The sequence below is a fragment of the Mesoplodon densirostris genome, chromosome 12 (assembly GCF_025265405.1).
Source record: "Mesoplodon densirostris isolate mMesDen1 chromosome 12, mMesDen1 primary haplotype, whole genome shotgun sequence".
Taxonomy (NCBI): Eukaryota; Metazoa; Chordata; class Mammalia; order Artiodactyla; family Ziphiidae; genus Mesoplodon; species Mesoplodon densirostris.
Window position 1 is genome coordinate 79494446 of NC_082672.1, and position 26160 is coordinate 79520605.

General features: G+C 40.1%; 1 protein-coding gene across 7 annotated transcripts in view; it reads left to right on the forward strand.

Moving 5' to 3' along the window:
• Positions 1 to 2550: 2550 nt before the first annotated feature.
• Positions 2551 to 26160, forward strand: part of FAM135A (family with sequence similarity 135 member A) — a 116368-nt gene continuing 92758 nt past the window's right edge. For 3 of the 7 annotated variants that reach the window (XM_060114645.1, XM_060114650.1, XM_060114653.1), the window contains exon 1: positions 2551 to 2821. In XM_060114645.1, coding sequence (XP_059970628.1) covers positions 2730 to 2821 — 92 coding nt within the window. In that variant the 5' untranslated portion in view covers positions 2551 to 2729. Of the gene's footprint in view, positions 2822 to 14846; positions 15069 to 17917; positions 18008 to 19632; positions 19749 to 26160 lie in introns of those variants that run through there. The other 4 variants (XM_060114647.1, XM_060114646.1, XM_060114651.1 and 1 more) reach the window with 4 other exon arrangements.

Sequence of the window (26160 nt, forward strand, 5' to 3'; positions counted from 1 at the left end):
TTATTCATGTTGGTATCCTCCAAGATTAGTATACTCTCTGGCACATAGGTGTCTTAAAAATGTGATTTGAACAAAAAGAATACATTAATAGGGAAGGAATCTTGGCACAGGGTGAATTTTAGGGAAGACATAGATATGGAACTGCAAACTAGTGGATATTTAGGACATTTTCCTAAGAGAGCCAGACCTAAAAAAGAAAAAAGAAAAAAATAGGAAAAGGCCTTCAGTTGTGAGGTTACAATTCAAATCACAAAACAAAAAAAAACCTTTACGTGTAAGGATAGTAAAATGCTATTTGGCCATTTTTTAAAAAGACAGAGATTAGGAACCAGGAAAGCAAGCCATTTATGCAAATGGTAATACACTGGTTATCATAGGGTAACAAGGCACTTACAGTCATGTTAACAAGACATAGTAACACAAAGAAACACCAGAGGTTAAATTATATTCAAAACCTGTCCCCCAAATGGTCTAGGCCAGGGGTCCCCAACTCTTGGGCCACAGACTGGCACCGGTCCGTGGCCTGTTAGTAACCAGGCTGCACAGCAGGAGGTGAGCAGCGGGCCGGCAAGTGAAGCTACATCGGTATTTGCAGCCGCTCCCCATGGTTCGCATTACTGCCTCAGCTCCGCCTCCTGTCAGATCAGCGGTGGCATTAGATTCTCAAAGGAGTGCAAACCCTACTGTGAACTGCGCATGCGAGCGATCTAGGTTGCACGCTCCTTGTGAGAATCTAATGCCTGATGATCTGAGGTGGAGCTGAGGCGGTGATGCTAGCGCTGGGGAGTGGCTGCAAATACAGATGATCATTAGCAGAGAGGTCTGACAGCACTGAGACCATAATAAATCAATTGATTGCAGACTCATATCAAAACCCGATCTGTGGGCTTCCCTGGTGGCACAGTGGTTGAGAGTCTGCCTGCTGATGCAGGGGACACGGGTTCGTGTCCTGGCCCAGGAAGATCCCACATGCCGTGGAGCGGCTGGGCCCGTGAGCCATGGCTGCTGGGCCTGCGCGTCCGGAGCCTGTGCTCCGCAACGGGAGAGGCCACAACAGTGAGAGGCCCGCGTACTGCAAAAAAAAACAACCCGATCTGTGAATGGCAAGTGACAAGTTGCATCTTATGGAGTAAGGTTCATAAGCAACATAAGCAACACATAAGCAACACACGTCGGGTGTCACTGTCCCCATCACCCCCAGATGGGACCATCTGGTTGCAGGAAAACAAGTTCAGGGCTCCCACTGATTCTGCATTATGGTGAGCTGTATAATTATTTCATTATATATTACAATGTAATAATAGAAATAAAGTGAATAATAAATGTAATGCACTTGAATCATCCCAAAACCATCCGCCCCCGTCCGTGGAAAAATTGTCTTCCAGAAAACTGGTCCCTGGTGCCAAAAAGGTTGAGGACTGCTGGTCTAAGCTACGAGGCATCAGTTTTACTCCCAAATCAGTGCACAAAGCTTTTTCTTTCCAGCTCATTTTTATTGTGGTAAAATATACATAAAATTTACCATTTTAATCACTTTTTTTGTTGAAGTATAGTTGACTTATAATGTGTTAGTTTCAGGTGCACAGCAAAGTGATTCAGATTTATATATATATATATATTTTTCAGATTCTTTTCCTTTACAGGTTATTATAAAATATTGAGTATAATTCCCTGTGCTATACAGTAGGTCCTTATTGTTTATCTGTTTTATATATATAAAGTAGTGTGTATATTCTAATCCCAAACTCCTGATTTATCTCTCCCCCGCCCCCATTTTAAGCACTTTTAAAAGTGCAGTTCAGTGCTATTAAGCATACTCATATTGTTATATACCCTCATCACCATCCACCCCCCTCAGTTGTAAAATACCCGCCGCAGCCGCAACTTCCTTCTTTTCAACTTTGCTTTTGTAACACACTGAGCTTTCCGCACCACAAAAGGTTCTTCTGGGTTAGGTTCAGAAACTGGGGTGAGTGAGGTAGATCACTGAAGGATTATCCTTCACGGGCTCCGTTCATGGAACCTAAGAGGTACATTCACTTCGCCCTCCAACCCTTTTCGGCATCAGTAACCGAGCAGTAACCATAGCAACACGGACACCTCCCCCCTTAAATGCAGCAACCGAGTCTCCCACAGCAGCTGTCCCTTCCCTTCCTGCTGCGCAGAGTGAACAGCGCGAGGACCGGGCTCTTCATCCCGGACCGCAGGCAGGAGGTGAGGAAGAGAGATGAACGAAGGACGCTGTGAGAAATACAGCTCAAGTCCCCGCATTCCCTCTCCTCACCCGCCGCTGGGCGCCAACCCCAAGGAGCTGAACCTCCTTACACCCGCAGCCGGGCACTTCCAAGACGCTCGCGCTTTTTATTGACGCAAACCTCCCGTTCTCGCGGGAGCTTGGGAGCGGGAGCCCAATAGGGCGGACAGAGCTCTCGAAATCTCAGTCAGCGCTGGAGCTGGAGCGGCTGCCGGGGCGCTGGGAGCGCGCGGGGGGCGGGGCGCAGGCCTGGGGGGCGGGGCCTCGCTTGGAGAAGGGAGGACGGACGGGGGCGGGGCCGCGCGGCGGGACCTGTGGCTCCCAGGTAGCGCAGCCGGCCGGGCTCCCTCGGGACCGGGCGACTGCGCATGCTCACTGGCCGCGCTGGGCCGTTTGTCGGGTGGCGTTGACGAGCCGGCTCCTCAGCGGCGGAGGTTGCGGTGCTACGATGGCGATGTGAGGGGCCCGCGGCGGGATGGTGCTGACCCGGGCGGGGCCGCCTTCTTGCAGCGACACCACGGGCTCCTTCGTCCGACGGGCGGCGGCGGAGGCCGAGCCGGGCGAGAGGTGAGCCGCCGACGTCCTCCCGTCCCAGCTCGCGACCCCCGCGACCCCCTCCTTGTCCTTCCCGCGGGCCCGGCGGGAAGCGGCCTCCTGTGCGCCCGGTCCGCCCTCGCCGCTCCGGCCCTCACCGTCCGCTCGGGTGAGAGCCGGCGCCGGGCGGCTGAAGGTCGGCGGGGACAGCGGTGCGGACGCGCTCGGGATGCGGAGCCGCTTCCCCCCGTGCTCTCACTCCTGCACCCCCCACCCGGTGCCCCCGGCCCCCTGGCCTCGGCCCCCGCCCCGCACTTCTGCCCGCCCCCCTGCGCCCCCGCCTGCCGTTAGCCCTCTGCCCATCCTCGCGCCTCGCTCCCGCCCGTGCCCCCCTCGCGGATCCGCTCTTCATCCCCGGTGGTCCCCCGTGGGAGGCGGGGTACCCCTTGCGCGCCTGGACTTCTCTCTCCCCCTCCCCCCCGTGCATCCCTGGGCCGGCTCTTCCCTCACCGGCCAGGCTTCCTACTCCGCCGCCTCTGTCACTGCTCCCTTGGCTCTCTGCTCTTCCCATTAACCCCCTTCGGTACTTCACCTTCTCTCTCTCGTGTGAGTTTCCGACGGTGTGTTTGGCTTTAGCATCGCTCTGTGCTGGAGTTCGTTCTACGGCCCTCTCGCTGCCTGAATCCTTCCCTCTCGGTCCCTACTTCCTCGCTTCCGTTTGACGGCCCTTGTCCTCCAGTCTTTATCCATCCTGGTCCCATCTCTACTCTCTAATCTTGATCTTTTTTTTCTCTAAAACTTTTTCTTTTTTCTGTTTGCATAGGTCGAGCCTCTTAATGCCAATCCGTTTTACTTCTTATTAAATCTCTGAAGAGTTCTAGTCTCTTTTACTTTCTACCCAAACCAGGTATCCACTCAGTATACTTAGTTCAGTTGACAATTTAATAAAATCTCTTCCTTTTCTTTCTTCACTGACTGGAAGTATCATCAAAAGAGTGACAGTGGCAATAACCTGTTACACTTACTGATAGAAGCTTTATTTTTAAGACTAGTGTTTGCCTGACGTGTCAAGAGAAGCCACTTGAGGACAGAGCTGATGAAAATATAAAGGCTGACCTCCAAACATAAGGTTAAAATTTGGAGATTTTATTGTCCTCCGGGAAATACAGTTGTCCAAGAGCTAGTCTTAAATGGAATTTAACACATTAAAAAAAATAAAATTAGTTATTAATTTGATATTTTATACATTTGCTATTGCAACGGATTGCATCGTTTTTGTGATGGTCTCTGTAATAAATGCATAGTTTTTACTAACTTACAGAATTAGTGTCCTTACTAAAGCAGAAACATGTGCGGACAGAAGTACTAACTTTCTGAATTGGGTAAAAGAACTTTCTAAACAGTTGTGGAGGTTTTTTCCTCTACTTCATGGTGATCAAGATTTGGCTTACGAAAAACTTCTCTATGTAAATAATGTTGTAGGAGCTTATTTTGAAGGCATCTGCAGAAGCAGTCACTCTCAGTGAAGTTTGCGTTCATTCTAGGGCCAAAGAACAACTGGATTATGTGTTTCATTCTGGAATCTCAAAGCAGTCCACAAACAGTAAATTCTTCTTTACGTTGTCTATGTCAGGTAGGAATTAAATTTTTCTGTTTCTCTTGTACAGAAGGGAAGCACCAAGACAAAAATGTGTAGTTCCTTATTTGAAGGTATATGAGAGGTAAAAGTAGAAGGAGACGCTGTTAGGGTCTGAGGTGGTGAAACCACATCTCTTTTGGAAGAACCAGCAGTTATTGTGTATGGTAGGAGGTGATAAACTCCTCAGCTTTTAAGATTTTAAAAATGATCTTTCCAATGCAAATAGAGATAAGTGCTGCTTCTGAAGGAAGTCTTCCAATCATTCAAAGGCAAGTCTTTCTATTTCTAGGTAGCTATTCTTTAAAAAAGTAAATTCTTACAAATTCCTATTGGTATTTATAGTGAGTTGATTCTGTGCTCTTAGAAATTAAAATAAAGATTCATGGTGGACAGCGGGCACAGGGCTAAAAATCAGAAGATCTACACTCCTCTGATGAGTCATGACATTAGTCTGTAGAAGTCACTTAACCTCTGTACCTCGGGTGTGTCTCCCTGTAATATGTGGGTAAACAGGTGGCTGGCTACCCACTAATCTTTCAAAAGCAAAGTAAGCCCTAATCATTTAAACATGCTTAGGGCCACCAGAGTCAAAAATTGCAATATGAACTCTTAATTTTTATCTCTTTTAGACTATGTTGTAAGTATAATTGAATGCTTAAATCCCAGATCACTGCAATCTAGATGTTTTTTTTAAATTTTCAGACTTATGTGAAAAGTTTAGTAGCATGTGCCATGAACTGTGGACTAGTTTAATGTTCATATGCAGTGAAACAGCCACTGCAGCGTTCAGTATGTTTGCTGAAAATGTAAAGTTACATTTACATAAACTGAAAAAGTAAAGTTAACAGGATTTTGGTTACTTCCATAAATTTCTGTTGTCTTATATTTTATCTTTGCTGTGATGTAGACCCTTGAGAGTGGAGGTTCTTTAGGGGATAGAAAGGGCAAGGATTTCCTTTGCTTTGATTCAAAGTATCAAAAAACTCTTTAAAAAGTAAGAAAAAACTGCTTAAAAGTGAGTTTTGTGATATGTTCATTGTGTGTTTAAATAAATGGTTGGAGATGTGAGTATGTAGATCTGAAGTGAGTAGTGTATCGTTTTTTTTTTTTTTTCCTTGAGTTGTCAGGAAGAAGGTTTAGAAATGAATATGAGTAAGAAGCAGAGTGGTAATACAGAAAAAAGTGTTCCTAATGGGCCCAGGGGATTTTCAGAAAAATCAGAGAGCACAAGTTGTTTGGCAGGTCTAGATTTTTCAGGGAAATAGAGTGGAACGACTTCACAGTGAGTTTTACCATTTTATTTTCAAAGATTGACACTTTTAACAGGTTCATACTTGGTAATCAGTGATGTGCTAAATTTAATAACAACCTCTTTTTTCTTAATGGAAATATAGAAGTGTCAGGTCCTTTTGACTTAGGAATTATAAATATTATTTCCATTTGAGAAAACTGAGGCTTAGAGAGTCTGAATTAGAATCCAGGTTACCTGGATCTGTTACCAAAGTTAACGGTATACTGAAGAAAGCAAGAAAGCAGAAGCTGTTAAGAAAACATTGGTAGTTTCTTGGAATATTTTTCAGAGAGAGGATTGCGCTTTCTGTTCTGGTTCTGAGTTTTGTTCTCTGTTGAGATAACTAGTAAGATGAAATATTTTCTGAATGTTGGGCAGATCCCTGAACTAGGTAATAGATAATGATTGTGGTTCTTTCTGAGTTTCTCTTTATGTTAAAAGGAATAACTAGTTTTGGTACTTGGGGCTATTCTGGGATTTTAAAGATATATAATAACATGATATATTCAAAGGCGTTCTCTATTATGTAACTGGCAGGTTTATTTTGTGGCGTATACAACTGAAAAGTTTATATGAACTGCTCTTAATAAATTAAATCCGATTTGCCATGTAATGTCAAAAAGTATCTTTTACCAAGTGTCCCATAATGAGCAAGAAAAGTTGTTTCTCAGTTTCTTTACTTCATTCATGTAGTGAGTCAATCATCGAAATATTCTCAGAAGTTACTGACATTCTTTCTACATTATGTTTAAAAATTATTTTTTCTATGGATTTTCTATCATATTAGTACAATTATACAAAATTAACAATTTCTGAGAGTGCTTCTTAATCTAAGTGTCAGTTCTAAGATGAGTAATAATAATATATATCTCTTTTATTAGACACAACTGTTTAAACCCAAATTTTTAAGAAATCAGAAGATAACAATGCCTTTAAACTTCAGATTTTGTATTTGTGGATGTGAGGAATTTGAAGATTTCATGATTAGGGAATAATGTTAATTACATGGAAAATTGAATATAGTTTATTTATCAAGTGTAATTGTTTCATCAATATTGCATTCTGATTTCAGGTTTTCTTGTAGTAGGGGCATATTTATCTCATGGCTTGATGACTACTGAATCTATTTCCTAAAACAAAGTGTGGACTTTAGAATTATACAAGTTTAAATATAGGCCATGAAGTTTGACACTTTTGAGGTATTTGTCCTCTTTTCATTATTTTCTAACTGTGTCACCTTGGATAAGTTATGTAAACTTTTTGCTCCTTAGTTTCTTCACCTGTAAAATGGAGTAATAATAGTTCTTTCAGATTTTTATGAGAATTAGATGCAGTAATAAAAGCTACTGGTATAAGAGTAAGTAATCCATAAAGTTTTGAGTGTTCATATTTGGTTTGTATTTGATATTGCCATTTGGTCTATATTTGGTATCAATAGGGAAACCTATAGCTTTTTAAAATATAATTTGTCAATCAAGCTATTTTGCTTATCTTTCCTTTGGAGGATTTCCCTCTTACCCTCTCCCCAGAAGAGAACTTAGTACTCTATTCTCTTCTTAAATATTTCTATAATTAGTGCATACGGTATGTGGCCCTCAGGAGTTCGTTTTGATGAGTGATGAGTAGCAGCAAAGGGTTCTAGACGGGCGATTTTCCTCACATTACATGTCCCCTTTACATTTTCCTCACATTACATGTCCCGTTTACTCTAGTGATTCTCTTAAGCTCATCCTTGTTGAGAATCACCTTTTAAGATGAGAGACGTCACTGATGAAAGGGTGTTGTGTGTGCGAATAATCGTGGAGGCAAAAAGAAGGTTAGACGCCGTCTGAGTGGTGGTGAGCCTCAGAGTCAGGAGAGTGCCGGGTGGCTTGGCTGTTTTAGAGTAGGGTATAATTCAGGGACTAAGCATGCTTAGCCCCTGAAATAGGGAGCTTCCAGAGCTGGGCAGGGTGTCGAGGCCTCAGCCAGTCCTAAAGGGAACTGAATGTCAATCAAGAAACAAGACCATAGGCCAGATATTTAGACTGAACCAAGCAATGCAGACTTAACCGGCTTAGGTGGCCAGAATTACACCAGAAAGCAGGGCGAGAGGTGCAAGACTAGTACAGACGTCACTGGCTGGTTGTTTTCAGTTTATGGCTGTCTGGTTTGAATTGGTCAAGATTAGCTCAAAGACTGTGAGGGCCGGACCCTTGTGTACTGGAGTTCTGCTGTGCCCTAGGTGAGTGGTCCTTAGGAAAGGTGGTGGCTGAGCGTACTTTCGCCAAGAGACGCATCTTCCTACTCTCCTTGGTTTGCTACAGAACTTGAGTGTTACAGGAATCTTTTATTATTTGCAAAGTTATGAGACAGCATTCTGAAGGCTTCTTGCAGTGCCCCTCTTTGGGGCTTCCTGTTTATTCATGGGAGAAGGCCCAAAAAAAATGGACTCAAAATTGACTAACTAGTATTAAATGGATTGAGTTAACCTCCTTCTAGATCTAGAGGATTCCTTTGTTCCCGTCGTATTCCTATTTAATAATCTTGAATTTAACTGGACATGTTTGATGCCCTTCCCTTCACTGGTCCCAGGTCCCCAGTGTCAGTCTCAGTCCCCAGATATCTGTCGTAGTGTGAGTCCCTCATCTGGCTGGGCTTGAATTTGATGTTCCTTCATTTGGTATCAGTTCCTATGTGTCTATCATAATGTGAGCATCTCACTACATTGAGTGTGAACATTTAGAGATGTATAGATTTTTGTACACTATGGCCCCTCAGTGCAAGTTTACTACATTATCTAGTGTTCATCTGAAGAACCAGTGATTTTTTTTTTCTAAAGCTAGAAGAAAAAGTGAATGTGCTTTATTCATTGAGAAATGATGTATTGATTGCCAACATGGAGCCTTTCTAAGGGTAAGTTGGTCCATACATATTTTTTACCTTATGTGGTATCTTTAGTACCTAACATCTGCATACAACTGGGCATCATTATTTGGACAGTCAGTATTACAGGCTCTGAACCCATTTGTCCCATGTCTGCTGACTTGGGAATGGAATTCAGAAGCTGGAGCCGTTGGCTCCATAATTGATAAAAGTGGTGCCTTTATTTCTTAGGTTGACAAAGGGAGTGTCTGGAATCTCCAATTTGTTCAGCTTCTTACCCTCGGCCTTAGGAGAAAGAATATCCTCAGAACATCTGTTTTGGGCTCATAGTTCAAGAGTCAAGACTGTTAGCTCTTTGATTTCTGAGAAAGGATCTCATCATCGCCTGTGGTCTCTAGTCTTTTGTAAGGAACCTCTGAACTAACTGTGCCTCTTAGTTTCAGATATTTCTGTGTCCTCTTTTAGGTTTCCGAAACACTCAGGAGTTCAGGCTGAGCTCAAAATGTTTAACTATTCTTTCAGGATGGGTATTGGTGGTGCAGGAGCATCTTCCACATTTTTCCAGGTATCCACGCCCAGACTCCTCTTTGCGGATACCGGAGGTCTCAGCTGATCTGATGGGTGTGAGAATCCCTGGTCTTAGAAGCTAGGCACTGTGTTATGCACCCAGCACTGTTTCTGGGGCAGTTACTGTGCACTCTAGTGATTAAAGAGTTGGCTTGGCATTCCTAGACTAAGATCTAGTAGAAATATGTGAGATACATGTAATTAAACATGTCCTAGGAGCTACATTTTAAAAAATAAAAACAAACTGATAAAATTAATTTGTATAGTATATTTTGTTTAATCCAACATATCCAAAATATTATTTCAAGATGTGATCAATATAAAAAACATATTAATGAGACATTTATATTCTTTTTCTGTACTAAGTCTTTGAAACCCAGTGTGTGCTTTACATTTACAGTATATCTCAGTACACTCATCTTTAACAGTTAAAGTAAAATACAGCCCTATCAAAACAATAAAGTTACGTTTAATGAAAAAATGTCTACACTGCTTCAGTGTTTGGATGTAAATGTAAACGAATTAAAACTTTTAAATTCAGTTCCTTGGTCCCACTAGTCGCATTTCTGTTGTTCAGTAGCCATTGTGACTGCTGGCCGCCATGTGGGGTGTAGCGACTCTTGAGGGCCAAGGCCGTCTTCCAGTCTGATGGGTGACCGTGTTCTCTGGCAGTGGGCTGCCTTTCCCTGAGGTGTTACAGGGGATTGTCGGGTTTGACTGTCAGAGAAATCCCTCTTCAGACCTAAGAGCCTTGGTGCCTACGTTTCTCACTTAGTATCAGGAGCAGTTCCTGTTTGAGGTTCCCCTGTGGCGTCTTTGGATTGAGGTTTGTAGTTTACACAGCTCAATTCTTTCTTAGGGACCTAGGAAATGGCCCAGGCAGGGACTCTTCTTGAACAGACCTCTCAAGTTATTCTGTTTAGGCTACTTTGCCAGGGCCAGGAGAGCAGAGTGGACAGTCTCAGGTAAGCCAGGGTTCCCATAGCTTCAGAGGCTCAGATGAAAGTGACAGATATGAGCTGTCTAGCAGACTCTGCAAGAGGCCATGAAGCTCACAGCTTCTGGCGGTGCAGCGAGTTTCTGGCAGTGGAGAGTCTCCCAGGCACGTCTGGGTAAAAGGAAAGGCTTCCTCTCTTCAATTTCTTTCCTCCTTGAGAGAGGACAGGCCAGGATTTCCCTCTTTCATGAAAGATTCTTTACCTGATGAACTGAGTGGCATGAGAATCTGTGGAAGTCAGACATTGCAAACTTTGAATGAATTTGTCCTGTAGAGGAATTTGATTTTCACTGTACAGGTTTTGTTCTGTTTGTGTTTGTTTGTCTGTTGTTGTTGTTGTTTTTGCAGTACGTGGGCCTCTCACTGTTGTGGCCTCTCCCGTTGCGGAGCACAGGCTCCGGACGCGCAGGCTCAGCAGCCATGGCTCATGGGCCCAGCCGCTCCGCGGCATGTGGGATCTTCCCCGACCGGGGCATGAACCCGCGTCCCCTGCATCGGCAGGCGGACTCTCAACCACTGCGCCACCAGGGAAGCCCTGTTGTTTTTTTAAATTAAATTTAATTTAATTTATTTTTGGCTGTGTTGGGTCTTCGTTGTTGTGCGTGGGCTTTCTCTAGTTGCGGCAAGCAGGGGCTACTCTTCATTGCGGTGAGTGGGCCTCTCCTTGCGGTGGCTTCTCTAGTTGCAGAGCATGGGCTCTAGGCACGCAGGCTTAGTAGTTGTGGCACATGGGCTTCAGTAGTTGTGGCTCGCGGGCTCTAGAGCGCAGGCTCAGTAGTTGTGGCACAAGGGCTTAGTTGCTCCGCAGCATGTGGGATCTTCCTGGACCAGGGCTCAAACCCGTGTCCCCTGCATTGGCAGGCGGATTCTTAACCACTGTGCCACCAGGGAAGCCCCTGTATTTGCTTTTTAATTAGCTGGCAACATCTAAAATTTAGGAGAAATTTAGGTGAAAACCTTTAGGAAAAACATTTTCAATATCTACTTGGAAATTTAGAAGCCTCTTATGGTGCTGGGCCAGCAAGGATTGTGTGGACCTTAGTAGCAGTTACTCCCTGTGATGGGGAAGAGCAGTTTATGAGGAGAGGGTCCCACAGATCCCCCTGGACTCTGAGAGTGCTCTGAATTTTTCTTTCCTTTCTTTTTTGCCTATTCTCCTTTTCCTTTAGTCTCTTCTCCTTTGAATTTTTTTCTTCTACCAACATATAAAAATAAAAATAATTCTTTTTGGGGGGGGGAATGAAAAATAGATTTATCAGTATTACTCTGTATATATCTGTACACATATGTTTCTACTTAGGGAATAATCAGTAAAATGGGATGAATTGAGGAAAATTAGGCATCAACAAAAGAACAAAAAGCACAGCAGGATATGAGACGAAAAGTGAAGGAAATTGCTAACAGATCTTGGACTTATACTGGTAAAGGAATTTTATCATAAAAGTTTATTCATGCAAGACTGTTTTCAATACATCAGTGTAATGATTCCTTTCTTCAAGTCGGTTGGGTTTAAATAGGAGAAAAATACTAATAGTTAATATTTATGGAATATTTAAAGCTAATTTATTAAGTGTTCCTGAAAATCTTAAATTAAGTGCCTGCTGTGTGGCAGGCAGTGGGGTACATCTGTGAACAGAGTAGTCAGAATTTCCTGCCTTCATGAAGCTTACATTTTACTGGGGAGAATAAAGACTACTAAGTAGAATCTTTGGTTTGTTAAATGGAGATTAGTGCTGAGGAGAAAAAAAAGAGGAGGAAAGAGATAGGGTGTGTCAGGAGAGAGAGTCCTGTTTTAGAGGGTGTGGCCTGAAGGTAACGTTTGAATCAAGGCTAGGAGGAGTCATTTGGACATTCTGGAGGGAAGAGTGTTCCAGGGAACCACTGCAGATGCCCTGGAGCAGGACTCTCTCTGGTGTGTGTGGGGAAAAGCAAGGAAACCACGTGACTGGAGTGGGCAGACTGGTAGGAGCTGAGAACAGAGAAGTGATGAAAGATCCAGATCCTGTAAGGTTGTCATACAAGCCCTTGTAAGGCACTACTGCTGAACGTGGTGGGAAGCCGTTTGGGGTTTGAATCAGAACAAAGAGAGACAATTTGAATTATTGTCAAATCATGTATGTCATTATATAGCATTTTATATTATTGTACATAATTCTATAACATAATTATTAATTAACATATGTAATACATAATATAAAGGATCATCTGCCTTCCTCTTTGAAAATAGCCTGGAGGGGGGGATGTATTACTTAGGGTATAGGTTAGGTACAGTTGCTGTGATAAAGAGTTATAAGACATAAAAATCTGAACAGTCTAGATACGTTGGACATCTGTGCTCTATGAAACCATTCAGGAATCCAGAATCTTTCCATCTTTCTATTTACCATTCTTCAGGTTTTGTCCTGATCTGTGTGGTGAATACTGGGTCACTATTCAGAAGGTATTCCAGCCTGTAAAAAAGGGAAGCAATGAAGTCCAGGACAAAGAAATTCCTTTTAAACAAATGAGGCAGACGTTGCATATATTACTTCAGTTTGCGGTCCACGGAAAGGATCGATTGGCCACACTTGCCTCAAGGGTGGTTGGGAAACGTAGTCTCGGGCTGGGTGACCATTCAGCAGTGAGGAAGAGGAAAACAGAAATGACAAGTAGTGGACCACAGTCTTGCAGTTCGGCACCAAATATCCATGTGTATCCTTCATCCTACCTATTGAAAACACTCCAGCTCCCTTCCCCAAAGGAGACAACCCAGGTGCAATCCTCTTGTTGCACTAATCCAACTAAGCGATCAGTACTTCCTGTCAGATCGCAAGTCCAGTGACCTGTAGGCAAAACACAGTTATTACCCCTTATCCCTCCCACATACACTGAACATATCATGGTGGATCAGAAACAGGAAAAGAATAATAAAATTTTCCATTTGGGTAAGTAAACAATGAGAGACACATAGAGGTTTCTGGTTGAGAGTAATGCTGGGCAGTAATGGTGTAGCATCTGTTATCCTTAGTTCTGCTTTCTGGTAAGAATGCCTATATTCATTGCACTATGACCCCAGTCTTTGCTGTCTGGGTGTTTCTTCCTTACTTTAACCTCCATGACCACATCTGAAGTTGCTATTGAAAATTTCCCAACTTTGGAGGGTATATAGCTTTCATAGTCAGTTTCCTGCTACTGCAGGCTTGCTATCCTGCAAGTGACATGGTCACAGGTGTTTGTAGGTTAGCTTATAATTTCTCTGACAAATACAATTCTCTCAAAAATATAGTGGGATTGTTTAATGTTTGTCTCCATTCCGTTCTGGTGCCAGTGACTATAGTAAAATTGTTTCCTGGTGTAGTTCTTAAGCCTGCCTTATTTACTGCTCTCTGTGCGCTGACCACTTTATCTCATTCTAATGGCCACTGTCTTGAAGCCAATCCGAAACAGCAGGCATTGGGGGGTGGGATGGCAGCACCCTAAAATATAATCTTAGCCACAGCGCTAGATTCCTTCGTTTCATCAAGAAGTCTTAAAAGTTCTGCGAAAAATGCCATTGGTAATTTGATAGGGATTGCATTAAATCTGTAGATTGCCTTGGGTAGTGTGGTTATTTTAACAATATTGATTTGTCCAATCCAAGAACAAGGTGTATCTTTCCATCTGTTTGTGTTGACTTCAGTTTCTTTTATCAGCATCTTATAGTTTTCAGAGTGCAGGTCTTTTGCCTCCTTAGGTAGGTTTATTCCTAGGCATTTTATTCTATTTGAAGTGACGGTAAATGGGATTGTTTCCTTAATTTCTCTTTCTGATAGTTAATTGTTAGTCTGTAGAAATGCAAGAGATTTCTGTATATTAATTTTGTATCCTGCAACTTTACCAAATTCATTGATGAGCTCTAGTAGTTTTCTGGTAGCATCTTTAGGGTTCTCTAGAACAACAAATTTTAAGACTTGTATGGAAACACAAAAGACTCCAAATATCCAAAACAATCTTGAGAAAGAAGAGCAGAGCTGGAGGAATCACACTCCCTGACTTCATACTATACTACAGAGCTACAGTAATCAAAACAGTATGGTACTGGCACAAAAACAGACACATAGATGGATGGAACAGGATAGAAAGCCCATAAATAAGCCCACACTCTTATGGTCAATTCATCTATCACAAAAGAGGGAAGAATATACATGGGAGTCTCTTTAATAAGTGGTGCTGTGAAAACTGGACAACTGCATGTAAAAAAAATGAAATTGGAGCATTCTCTAACACCATATACATTTAGGATTAAAGACCTAAATGTAAGACTGAATGCTATAAAACTCCTAGAGGAAAACGTAGGCAGAACACTCTTTGACATAAATCATAGCAATATTTTTTGGATCCATCTCCTAGAGTAATGGAAATAAAAGCAAAAATAAACAAATGGGACCTAATCAAACTTAAGAAGTTTCTGCACAGTAAAGGAAACCATTAAAAAAAAAAAAAGAAAAGGCATCCTACAAAATGGGAGAAAATATTTGCAAATGATGCAACTAACAAGGGCTTAATTTCCAAAATATACAGCTCATACAACTCAACAACAAAAAAACAATCGAAAAATGGGCAGAAGACCTAAGTAGACATTGCTCCAAGCAAGACATGCAGATGGCCAATAGACACGTGAAAAGATGCTCAACATTGCCAATTATTAGAGAAATGCAAACCAAAACCTCAATGAGGTACCACCTTTTCCGGTCAGAATGACCATCATTAAAAATCTGCAAATAACAAATGCTGGAGAGGGTGTGGAGAAAAAACCCTCCTCACTGTTGGTGGGAATGTAAGTTGATGCAGCCGCTATGGAAAACAGTATGGAGGTTCCTCGGAAAACTAAAAATAGAATTACCATATGATCCAGCAATCCCACTCCTGGGAGTATATCTGGAGAAAACCATCATTTGAAAAGGTACATGTACCCCTATATATTTATAGCAGCACTGTTTACAATAGCCAAGATATGTAAATGACCTAAATATCCATTGACAGATGAATGGATAAAGAAGATGTGGTACGTATATACAATGAAATACTACTCAGCCATAAAAAATGAATGAAATGCCATTTGCAGCAACATGGGTGGACCTAGAGATTATCATGTTAAATGAAGTAAGTGAGACAGAGGAAGAAAAATATCATATGGTATCACTTATATGTGGAATCAAAAAAGAATGTTACAAGTGAACTTACTTACAAAACAGAAATAGGCTCACAGACATAGAAAACAAATTTAGGTTACCAAAGGGGAAAGAGGGGGGAGGGATAAATTAGGAGGTTGGGATTAAGAGATACAAAAACTGCTATATATAAAATAGATAAACAGCAAGGACCTATTGTATAGCACAGGGAACTATGTTCAATGTCTTGTAATAAAGTATAGCGGAAAAAAATATATATATGTAACTGAATCACTTTGCTGTACACCTGAAGCTAATAGAACATTGTAAATCAACTATGCACCAATAAAAATTTGTTTTGAAAAATAAAGTCTTAATAGAAGTCTTTAAGAAAAGTACTAATAATCTTATCTCCTGATATGCAGGTACTAAGGACCCACATCTCTATATTTCCGCAAACTGGCCAGTTCTTGCCTGAGTAAATGCAGCAAAGAACTACTGACACACACAAATATTGTGGTTCTTTTCATCTACTTTCCCAGAAGTTCTGGGCTTTTTATGGGCACCACGTTCTGTAAGTTAGTGTAGGCAACAGTTTATGGAATGTTTTGCTCCATTATAACCAGGGTCACCATTATCCTAGTAGTATCTGTTTCCCTGTTGCCTGCTACCCGGTGACTTAGCCAGTGCTGCATATTTTAGGATTTTGTTGTGGCAGTACTCTTAATTTTGGTATTAATTTCTGGGTCAAGGAAAAGGCTGCCGTAAAGGGATCCAAAAGTAAAATGGCTTAAATGAGAAAAAAGTTTGTTTCTTCCCCAGATAACAGGCCTACTAATTTAGGTGGTAGGGATGCTATATTCCATGAAGGAAATGAAGACACTAGAGGGGTAACTACCAGAATGTTGGATCTGGGGCTCAGATCCTCAGCCTTGTTTTAACCATTGTGCAGTACTTATATATATTTATCTCTTCCTGGTGGCTAGTGAGCACTTTGAGGTGTCGGGAACTTAGCTATGCCTTGATCTCTTGCATTTCCTAGCTTATAGTAAGTGTTCAATAAATGTTTGAATGAATGAATACCTGTTTTATATCTGAGTAAGTTAAGGCATAGAGACCTAAGCAAACTTGAGTCACAGGGCTGGAACATGATCTGAACCCTGCACACAAGAATATATGTACAGGAGAAGCTGTCTTAGAGAAGAGGCTACTTCCATAAAATGGGGCATATCTTATATAAAGGAAGTATCATTTTGATCTTAGGAATAGTTACTGTAAAAATCTTCTGATGTGATTATTAAGGTTTAAAATAACAATTATGGACGGTGGTAGAGTCTATATCTGTATGATGGAGAGAAGGAAAAAAATGTATGAGGAAGAGAAAATGTGGTCTTTATTCTAACATTTTTAGTACCTAAATAATTATACCAAGGGCAAAAGACTTTTTTTTTAATTTAAGCAATAAATATTTGGAGTGTGAAAAAACTATCCATAGCATATCCAGGCAACCTTTTTCGTCAAAATATTTTAAATCATAGCATACGTGTGTATGTATATACACACACATTTCACATATCTGTGTGTGTGTGGATGTGTGTGAAGTTTCAGAAATCACCAAGGGAAATACATATTTTTAATGAATTTTTATAGGAGTATAGTTGCTTTACAATGTTGTGTTAATTTCTACTGTACAGCAAAATGAATCAACCATATATATATATATATATATATATATATATATATATCCCTTCCCTTTCGGACTTCCTTCCCATTTAGGTCACCACAGCGCATTAAGAAGAATTCCCTGTGCTATAGAGTAGGTTCTCATTAATTATCTATTTTATACATAGTATCAATAGTGTATATGTGTCAATCCCAATCTCCCAATTCCTCCCACCCCCACCTTTCCACCCTTGGTGGCCATACATTTGTTCTCTACATCTGTGTCTCTATTTCTGTTTTGCAAATAGGTTCATCTATAGCATTTTTCTAGATTCCACATATATACGTTAATATGCGATATTTGTTTTTCTCTTTCTGACTTACTTTACTCTGTATGACAGTCTCAATCCACGTCTCTAAAAATGACCCAATTTTGTTCCTTTTATGACCCAGCAATCCCACTACTGGGCATATACCCAGAGAGAACCATAATTAAAAAAGATATATGCACCCCAATGTTCATAGCAGCAGTATTTACAATAGCCAGGACATGGAAGCAATCTAAATGTCCATCGACAGAGGAATGGATAAAGAAGATGTGGTACATATATACAATGGACTATTACTCCGGAATTACATCATTTAAAATGGTGAATTTACATCTTAAAAATTAATAAGCTTATACTGTTTTGGGTATTCATGAAGATTGTTTCTGAATCACTGAACTCAGAAAGCACTCCTTTATTATTGTACTTTGACGTATATACAAGTGAAGCATAACAAAGATATAATAGTTTATATTTATATGTGAAACTGTGAATGAAAACATCTCTAAAACTTATTCCCTAAGCCTTATTGAGGATATGGATCTTTTAGATAAATTGAAAGTACTAAGTAACTAACGAAGCATAGGTTTCCTGAAAATGGACATTTTTATGTCTGCTATTTTGTTTGAGATGTTATTTTTTCTTTCTCATAGGGGGAACAATATTTTTTTAGCAAGAGTCAGTAACTGGAAGTACAACATTGGTTATTTAATGCTATTAAAATGAAGTTTTGATCAGCAGAGGTAAGAATATGGCGTTTAATTCATAATAGGTCAAAATACTTGCCAGATTTCTATGAAGAACTATTTTAAGAACTGTGAAGGGTCTGAGAATTTATCCCGCTTGCAGAGTAACAAGTTAGCCTGCTGCAGCGCCATGGATGTGGGCAGGAGACATGAGATTCCTGGATCAGAGAAAATGATAGTTTATATGCATGGCAATAGCACTGGCTAGAGTATGAGGCCCCCTGCGTAAGAGCAGGTTGAGTTATGGAGAGGACCCCTGAACTGAGGAACCCAAATCTTTTATGATGGACAATGAGCCTGCTGACTTATGCCTCAGGGGAGACTTTATTACATGGCACAGTAAATAGATCTGCCCTTAATTCCAGTATGAGACACTGTCTCTGACTCCTAAGACTGCTAAACATATGTCCTTGAAAAATAGTCCGGAATAAAGGCAGTCAGTGTCTCTGCTTGCAAGACATGCAGAAACACAAGACTCAGAATTGTCTTTCAACACTCTCTTACTCCAAACTGCTTTTTAAAGCATGTGTCACTGATAAGGATAATTGTAATAATGCTTTTTTGAAATAGTGTGAAGATGGAAACCACTGAAATACCCAACAGCAGAAGATTGCTTAAATTATAACATTCGCAGTATAATGGTTATTAACTAGGTGTTCATCAAAAGTGAAATACAGCGGGTTTCCCTGGTGGCCCAGTGGTTGAGAGTCCGCCTGCCGATGCAGGGGACACGGGTTTGTGCCCCGGTCCGGGAGGATCCCGCCTGCCGCGGAGCAGCTGGGCCCGTGATCCATGGCCGCTGAGCCTGCGCATCCGGAGCCTGTGCTCCGCAACGGGAGAGGCCACAGCAGTGAGAGGCCTGCGTACCGCAAAAAAAAAAAAAAGAAATACACAGGTTATAAAATGTACATGTAGTTTGATCCTACTTTTATAGATATTGTACAAATGTACACACGTATGAAGAATATGTACCAAAGTATGTATTTCAATGGATAGAATTGTGAATGTTTTTGTTTTTTGTTTTTTTGCTTGTCTATTTTTTTTAACCTCTTGAAAATGAACACTTTAGGCTTTTGTAATGAGGGAAAATTTTTTTTTTTGAAATTTAAAAATGAACAGTCACTTAAGAACTTCACCTGGCAGAGAAAAAGCTTCATGAATTTAAATGGGAATTAAAGAATGTTAATTCTTTTGTTTTGACTCTGAAGTTGCCTTTATATGCAATGTAGAACTAGAAGAGAATAATTAGGTAGCTTAATTTTTTCTTCAAAAGTTACTGTTTTATCTGTGATAAAGTCAGAAGTTACTTTTCGCAATTAGCTATATTATTTATTATCACATAGTTGTCACGAAGGGAAACAAATCTTAGAAAATGCATTCTAACGGCATATCTTCTAGAGTAGTGCTATTTAGTAAGTATTTCATTAGTAAGTATATTTAGTGAGTATAGATTCTGGTGCTATATAGTCGGGTCAGGCTAACTTAGGAGCATTGTATTAATTAGCTTCATTTTTATTTCCTGCCTATGTATCACGCTCTGAAATATGTTTAATGTTAGTGATTTTGTAAGTTGGCATTTTTATTGTGCTTCTCATGATTTTTTTTTCCCTTCTTTAACCAAGGTGCTGTTACCAGATTTGTCTTCTGAGTATAAATTAAAAATGACTGAAGTTCAAGCAATGGTAGAATTCTCCGTGGAGCTAAACAAGTTCTACAATGTGGATTTATTTCAGAGAGGGTTTGTATTTTAATGTGAAAATTATATATTTTGCATAAGATAAATTGTACAGTTTTCATTTAAATGTAATTACATATTTTTGTTCCGCCATATATAAGGAAAACAATGAGCTATGTTCAACTATTTTCTCAGAGAAATTTTATTTCTAAATATATATTTGAGTATATTCACATGGATTTAATGATAATGCTGGATATATTTAACATGTGTTTATGAATTTGTACTCCACATTGAGAGGATTTTAATGAAAATGTTTAAGATCTAATTTCTGCTTTTTAAAAGCTAACAGTGTGTGGGAAAAATAAAACATACATACACAAAACACAAAATGTTGTAGGAACACAAAATGTTGACTCCTCAGAAGGTATATATAGAAAGTGCTCCGGGAATCAGAAGAGAAAAATATCTTTCTGGGCTTGTACGTTAGGAAAAGCATAAGGGAGGGATAGGATCAAGGTATGGATAAGATTGATAGGCAGAGGATAAGGGGAAAGACCCTCTTATTAGGAGAGTGCATCATGAATCAAGTCTCGGAAACAGGGATGAGCAGGTTATTTTAAAGAGTAGTAGGAGGTTGGATATTCTCTAGTAGGGTTGTGAATAGATAGTAAAGAGAGGAGAGGTTATGTTTGTGAAGGGCTTTTGATGTCCGGAGGGATTTGGGCAGCCATTGATGGTTTCCAAGGAAGGATGGAACTATCACTGTTATTACAGTCAGCACTTACTGACATGATGAAGAGCACGGTGATGCTGGATGGATGGTCGTGTAGAAGAAGTTGAGGCGCAGGGAGCAGTGTGGAGGTGCTCACGATGTCTCAGGATACAAACCTGAATTCCTGTGCTGGCAGTGGTAGCGGTGGGGCTATGACCAGCCGGGGTAGGATGAGAGAAATCTTCTATTGTTTGTCTGTCTGTCTTGGCTTTGCCATCTTGTTGAAAAAAACAGACAGCTGTGCTCTGCTGTGCTCCACGTGGTCTCTCAGGACAGCCTGGGCTTGTTCTCATGGCAGAGGCAGGAGTCCAAGAAAGAGAGCAGAAGTTGCAGGATCCCTTGTTTAGGCATACTTGCTTCCTCACTGCATTCTGCTGGCTAAGCAAGTTACAAGGCCAGGCCAGGTCTGGGCTGGTGGCTCTCTGGCCAGTGAAACTCACTGTAAAACTTTATGGGGATTCTGTATGTCTGATATAGTCCATTCCATGCTCTGAAACCCACACCCACAATTATTTACTACTCTCTCAATGAATCACTACTATTTGGAGGTCCGAATGCTGTGGGATCACGCCCTTTAACTTCCTAAAAGCCTTTTTGTCAAGCTGAGAATGTCTGCTTAGACACTGCCCTTAACTCCTTTGGAGATCTAAGAAAGGGATTTATAGCCACTCCCTTGATTAGATCTTTGTAAGCAATTTTATTTTCCTCCCCAGGAAGTCTTGGTTCCTCTAGATTCTGCTTATAAAATGATCAGGTCTTTCTTTAGCTCATCTCATTCTTGCAAAACCTTACTACCCTTGTTAGGAGCAACCAGGTGACATTTCCAACATTCTGCTAGGAAATTAGCTTGCTCGAGTCCAAAAGTTTCTTAGGTACAGTGTCTAACTTCTTCTAAGTTATTGTTTGAAAGCATACTGACCAAAAGTTTATCACTACAAAACATGGGTCACTGTTTTTTAAGTTTCCTATAGTTTCTGCATTATTTTTTTTTCCTCTATAATTGTAGCTAACGGTTACTTTGGTCCCAATGTCAGTGCCACATATTTTAAGTTTCATTAGTACCCATTTTCATATTAGTTATTTATTGCCACAATAATGCAGCTGACAACAAACACAAAGCCTCAGTGGCATCACAGCAGTAAGCATTTATTTTTGCTCACAGATCTGTGGATCAGCTGAAAGGTCCTGCTGATCTGGGCTGGCCTGGTTCATCTTGGCTGGGCTCATGAATTCACAGTCAGCTGGCAGGGTGCTACCTGGTGCAGAATGGCCCCACCTGGGTGCACTCAGTTCTGCTTTATCATCTCTCATCCTCCAGCTTATTGTCATAGAGGAGGCAGGGATCCAAAGAGAGAGAAAGAAACTGTACAAGAAGACGTTTTAAGACCTAGGCTTGGATAGCTCACTGTTATCTCTGCCACATTGTACTGCCCAAAACAAGCCGTAAGGCCAGCCCGGATTCAAGGGATGGGGAACTACACTCCACTTCTTAATGGGAGTCTCATTGCGAGAGTGTGGATACAGGGGTGGAGGAAGAAATTGAGGACATTTTAAAGTCAGTCTACCACACACTTTAGCATCTTTTGGTTTTTGTTATTAATTCCTGTGAGGTATTTTGGGGAATAAAGAGTAGGATTTAATGAGTGACTCCATGTGGAAGATGATGCAGAGACAGAAAAAGCATTAAAAAATATGTGTGTGGAGGGTGAATTTACATGATCTCTAGGATTACCTTGAAATAGCTCAGCAAAGAAAAAAATGAATATATGAATCAAATATGGCAAAATCTTTTTCACAGATGAAAAATGGGCAGTGGGATATGGGTGCACTGTTCTACTTTTTGCAAATTTAGAATTTTTAAAAAGAAATTTTAAAAGATAATGCTGAAGTTTCAAATCACACTGACTTGGACAATATTAGTGATATTGAAATGAGCAGTGGAGTTGAAGGGGGCCATGGTGTGGGACTCAGAATTGGCTCATTTCCATATGTTGAGTTTGAGGTAAGATACCAAGTGGAGATAGTTCCTAAATAATTGGAGGTTTGGAACTGGAGATAAGGACTAAGTGAACTGTTGTTCCATTTTATTGTCAGCCATCGTAAACATAGCATGTATGATTGCTGCTTTCATTAATTTTCTGTTATTCTACAACCTAGTTTCCTCATCCACTGAGGACTTTTGAAGAATATAGTTATGTAACTGGTCTTTCTAAAATCGAATAATTAGAGGCTCATTGTCTTTAGATATATTGCCTGACTTGTTTATTTGTAAGAATATTTTCAAGGATATAATTTACTGTTTTCTATTCTGATTTATCAGTTCCTGCCTTTTAAACCTTTTCTTTATGCTTCTTATTGAGTCTTTACTACTTTTGCCATAAGCAAGTTAATTTAGAGCTTGTGTTTGGCTGTTATGTTAAATAACTGTCAGCTTTGATAGATAAACAGATAAATTTATCTAAATTTATATTTAAATGTTAGGAAATAGAATATATCTTTTCCAATTTATTTTCTGATTTATGAAATGACTGTTTAGGAGACTGAGATGAGAAACTTACAAATTCAGGTAATGAAATGCAGGCAGAACTCAGAGAGACTGCACGTTCAGCTCCTGACCACTGCAGTAAAGTGGGCATTGCAGTAGTCACATGAAGTTTTTGGTTGCTCAGTGCATATAAGAGTGATGTTTATACTAAACGGTAGTCTGTTAAGTGTGCAATAGCATTATGTCTAAAAACACAATGTACATACCTTAAGTAAAAAATACCTTAATGCTAGAAAATGCAACAGTAACATCAAAGATCACCAATCATAGATCACCATAGCAAACATAATAACAGTGAAAATGAAATATTGCAAAAATTACCAAAATGTGACGCAGAGACACGAAGTGAGCAAATGCTGCTGGGGAAAATGGCACCGATAGGCTTGCTCGGCACAGAGTTGCCACAGACCTTCAATTTGTAAAGAAACACGTCGTGTGCGAGATGTAATAAAGTGAAGTGTAATAAAACGAGGTCTGCCTGTAGTCCTGTGCAGTATTTTACTTCAGTGTTTTTAAAATAACATCAATAAATATCTTACTGAATAGCACTAGGTCATGGCCCAGCAAGAGCTAAATGGAGGTGGAGTATGAGGAAGCACTTCTTGTGCACGTTTGGTGATGGTCCTTGTCCTGCTCGTCCACAGTGTTTAGTGTTTAATTTTGCCACCGTTGTTGTTACACGATAAGGAACTGACTAGGCAGGGCCTAAGCTGTAGGCAGGCGCAGAAGAGAGAGAACATGTGGCATCTGAGTAGGTCTGTTTTTTCTATAATTACATTGTTTTTCCTTAATGGTAAACCAATAGCCCAGATACTAACAATCTAAAGAAAAACTAGCCGTATTTTCATTTCAACCTATTCTGTCTTTTTCTAAGTATGGTAGATTGTAAACTCTGAAAAGAAAATTGAGACTCTACAGCATTGATTATAAATTTGATGTTATTAAATGGTATGTGGGCGTATGTCTTATGTAAATGAGAGATACAAGAACTCAGTGTAACTAACTTGTTTTGAGTTGTTTATTATACTAGAAGTACATGATTACAAGTTGGTGGACTTCCCAATTGACTCTATTCAAAATTCGTTTATCAAGAGGGCTCCAAAGGGGGAGGAGAGATCGCCTTTTAAATATACAGGGAAAAGTATTATTTAAACACCTGTTCTCAACAGCATAAAGGATAAGAGAGTGGGATTAAATTGAAGCTGTAGCAATTTCAGTTAGGTATTAAACTGGAGGGGAAATTTCCTCTCTTTGGAGACCATTGCAAAATTATGAGAACATCTTTTTCTGGAATTCTTTAGGATAGTGCTATTGAGTACTCATCTGCATACAGCTTGTTACTAATTCAAGAAGAGGTGAGGCACTTTTGCCAGAATGTAGATTAATGCACTGCTTTCTTCAGTGAGAAACTCTTGCTAGGAAGAAAAAAAAAAAAAGACTAGCTAAAACAGTGTGTTCTGAGATGGAGTCGGTTTGCTTTATTTCACTGCAGGTTGGTAACATGTCACAGAGTTGCACCAGTGTACGTACCACAGTTTAAAGAACACAGCTTTAGAATATCAGTGAATGGCTTCTAGAATGGAGTTGAGTTTAATTCATTTCAGAAGGAAGCAAATGGACTAACGTTAGGTATTCTCAAATATTTAGAAAGTGTGGGAACTTGGGCAAAGTGTTGTATGTTTTAACATTCTTTTGTAAAGCAAGTGAAATGTTATCAGTTTGATTTGTTTCCAGGTGTGTTTGAGACAGTCAGCAATCCAGCATACTGCTGATAATAAAACAAGTAATGAGGGAAACGGCCATGGGGTGCAAGTTGAAATGATGATAGTAGTACTTTGTTATTTTTTATTTTTTTTCGCATGTGGTTTCCCATAAAACAGTTTAATTACATACCTGTAGCTACAACTGCCTTCCCTAGTCAGTCCTAGCACCATTCCCTTGTCATAAGCTATACTACTGCAAGGCGACTAATGTATTATGATTTGGAAATAAAGAAGATCAAAGATATGGACTTAGAAATTGTTTTCTTAAATTTCAGTAACATCACAAAACCGTGGAGCTGAAATCCTCTTAGGAAAGGCCTGTAGAACCCTAGAAACCGGGTTCCATACTACAGTCTCTGAACAAAACAATCTTAAATCCCTTCCATTTATGATTCTGAAGTTGTTAAACTCATGGGAAGTTGATAGTTTGATTTAAAAATGATTGTCAGCCAAAAGAATCAGAAAATTTCATGCTGACTTTTTGGATTATTGACATTGATTACAACCTTGGAAAAAATGATCCCTTGTCTATAATGTCATGTATATGTTGTATAAAGTTCACAAATTGAGGACTTCTGATTAAGTGGTGCTGATTGGACTCACAGGAAACCACCTCAAATTTTCTTCAAGGCCTTCAAAACTGTCTAAAATTGTCTTTCTTCAGTAAGGTATAAGAACTGAGAATACTATCTAAGAAGGTCATCACTTTCTCAGGTTTAAATGAATCAACCATTCTCTGTAGTCAGAAAAGTTAGTTTTCTCACAGCAATTTACATCAATTACTAGACTATTTCTGAATCTTTAGATTTCTCTCATTATTGTGTCCTACCTCATTTTTAAAAATCGATGCCGTAGTGTAGGTCTGCCATTTGTGGCCTGTGTGAGATAGGATGTCTGCATCCTTTGAAGGATCATAATGATGGAGCATAACAGTCAATGATGGAGCTGATACTGAGTATACCAGCAGTTAGCCAGTACTGGCCTTGAACGCATCTGTGTTTGAAGTATAAATATATAGAAGAAATCAAATTAGGAACTGTGAAAAGAACTATAGAAGACAGAAAAAAATAGTTTAATATTAATGTTGTCAATTAAGTAGAAGAAAATCTTTCCATTAAAGGACAGTTGTTATGAGAAGTGTCTACTCGAAAATCAAAGCATAAATAACGTGACTTCAAGGCAATGCAAACACCAATGGGAAGAGAAACATGAAACTTAAGAATTTGTGTACTTGTTAACAAAGTGTACAATAATGTGTTTCCATAATAATGCAAATATGTAATTTAAGGAACAATTTGCATAAAGAGGAATTTATTTATGGGTCATATATTACTTAACCCAGGGACTATCTGTATGGATTTTATGAGAGTTCCACCTGTAAATAACAAGATG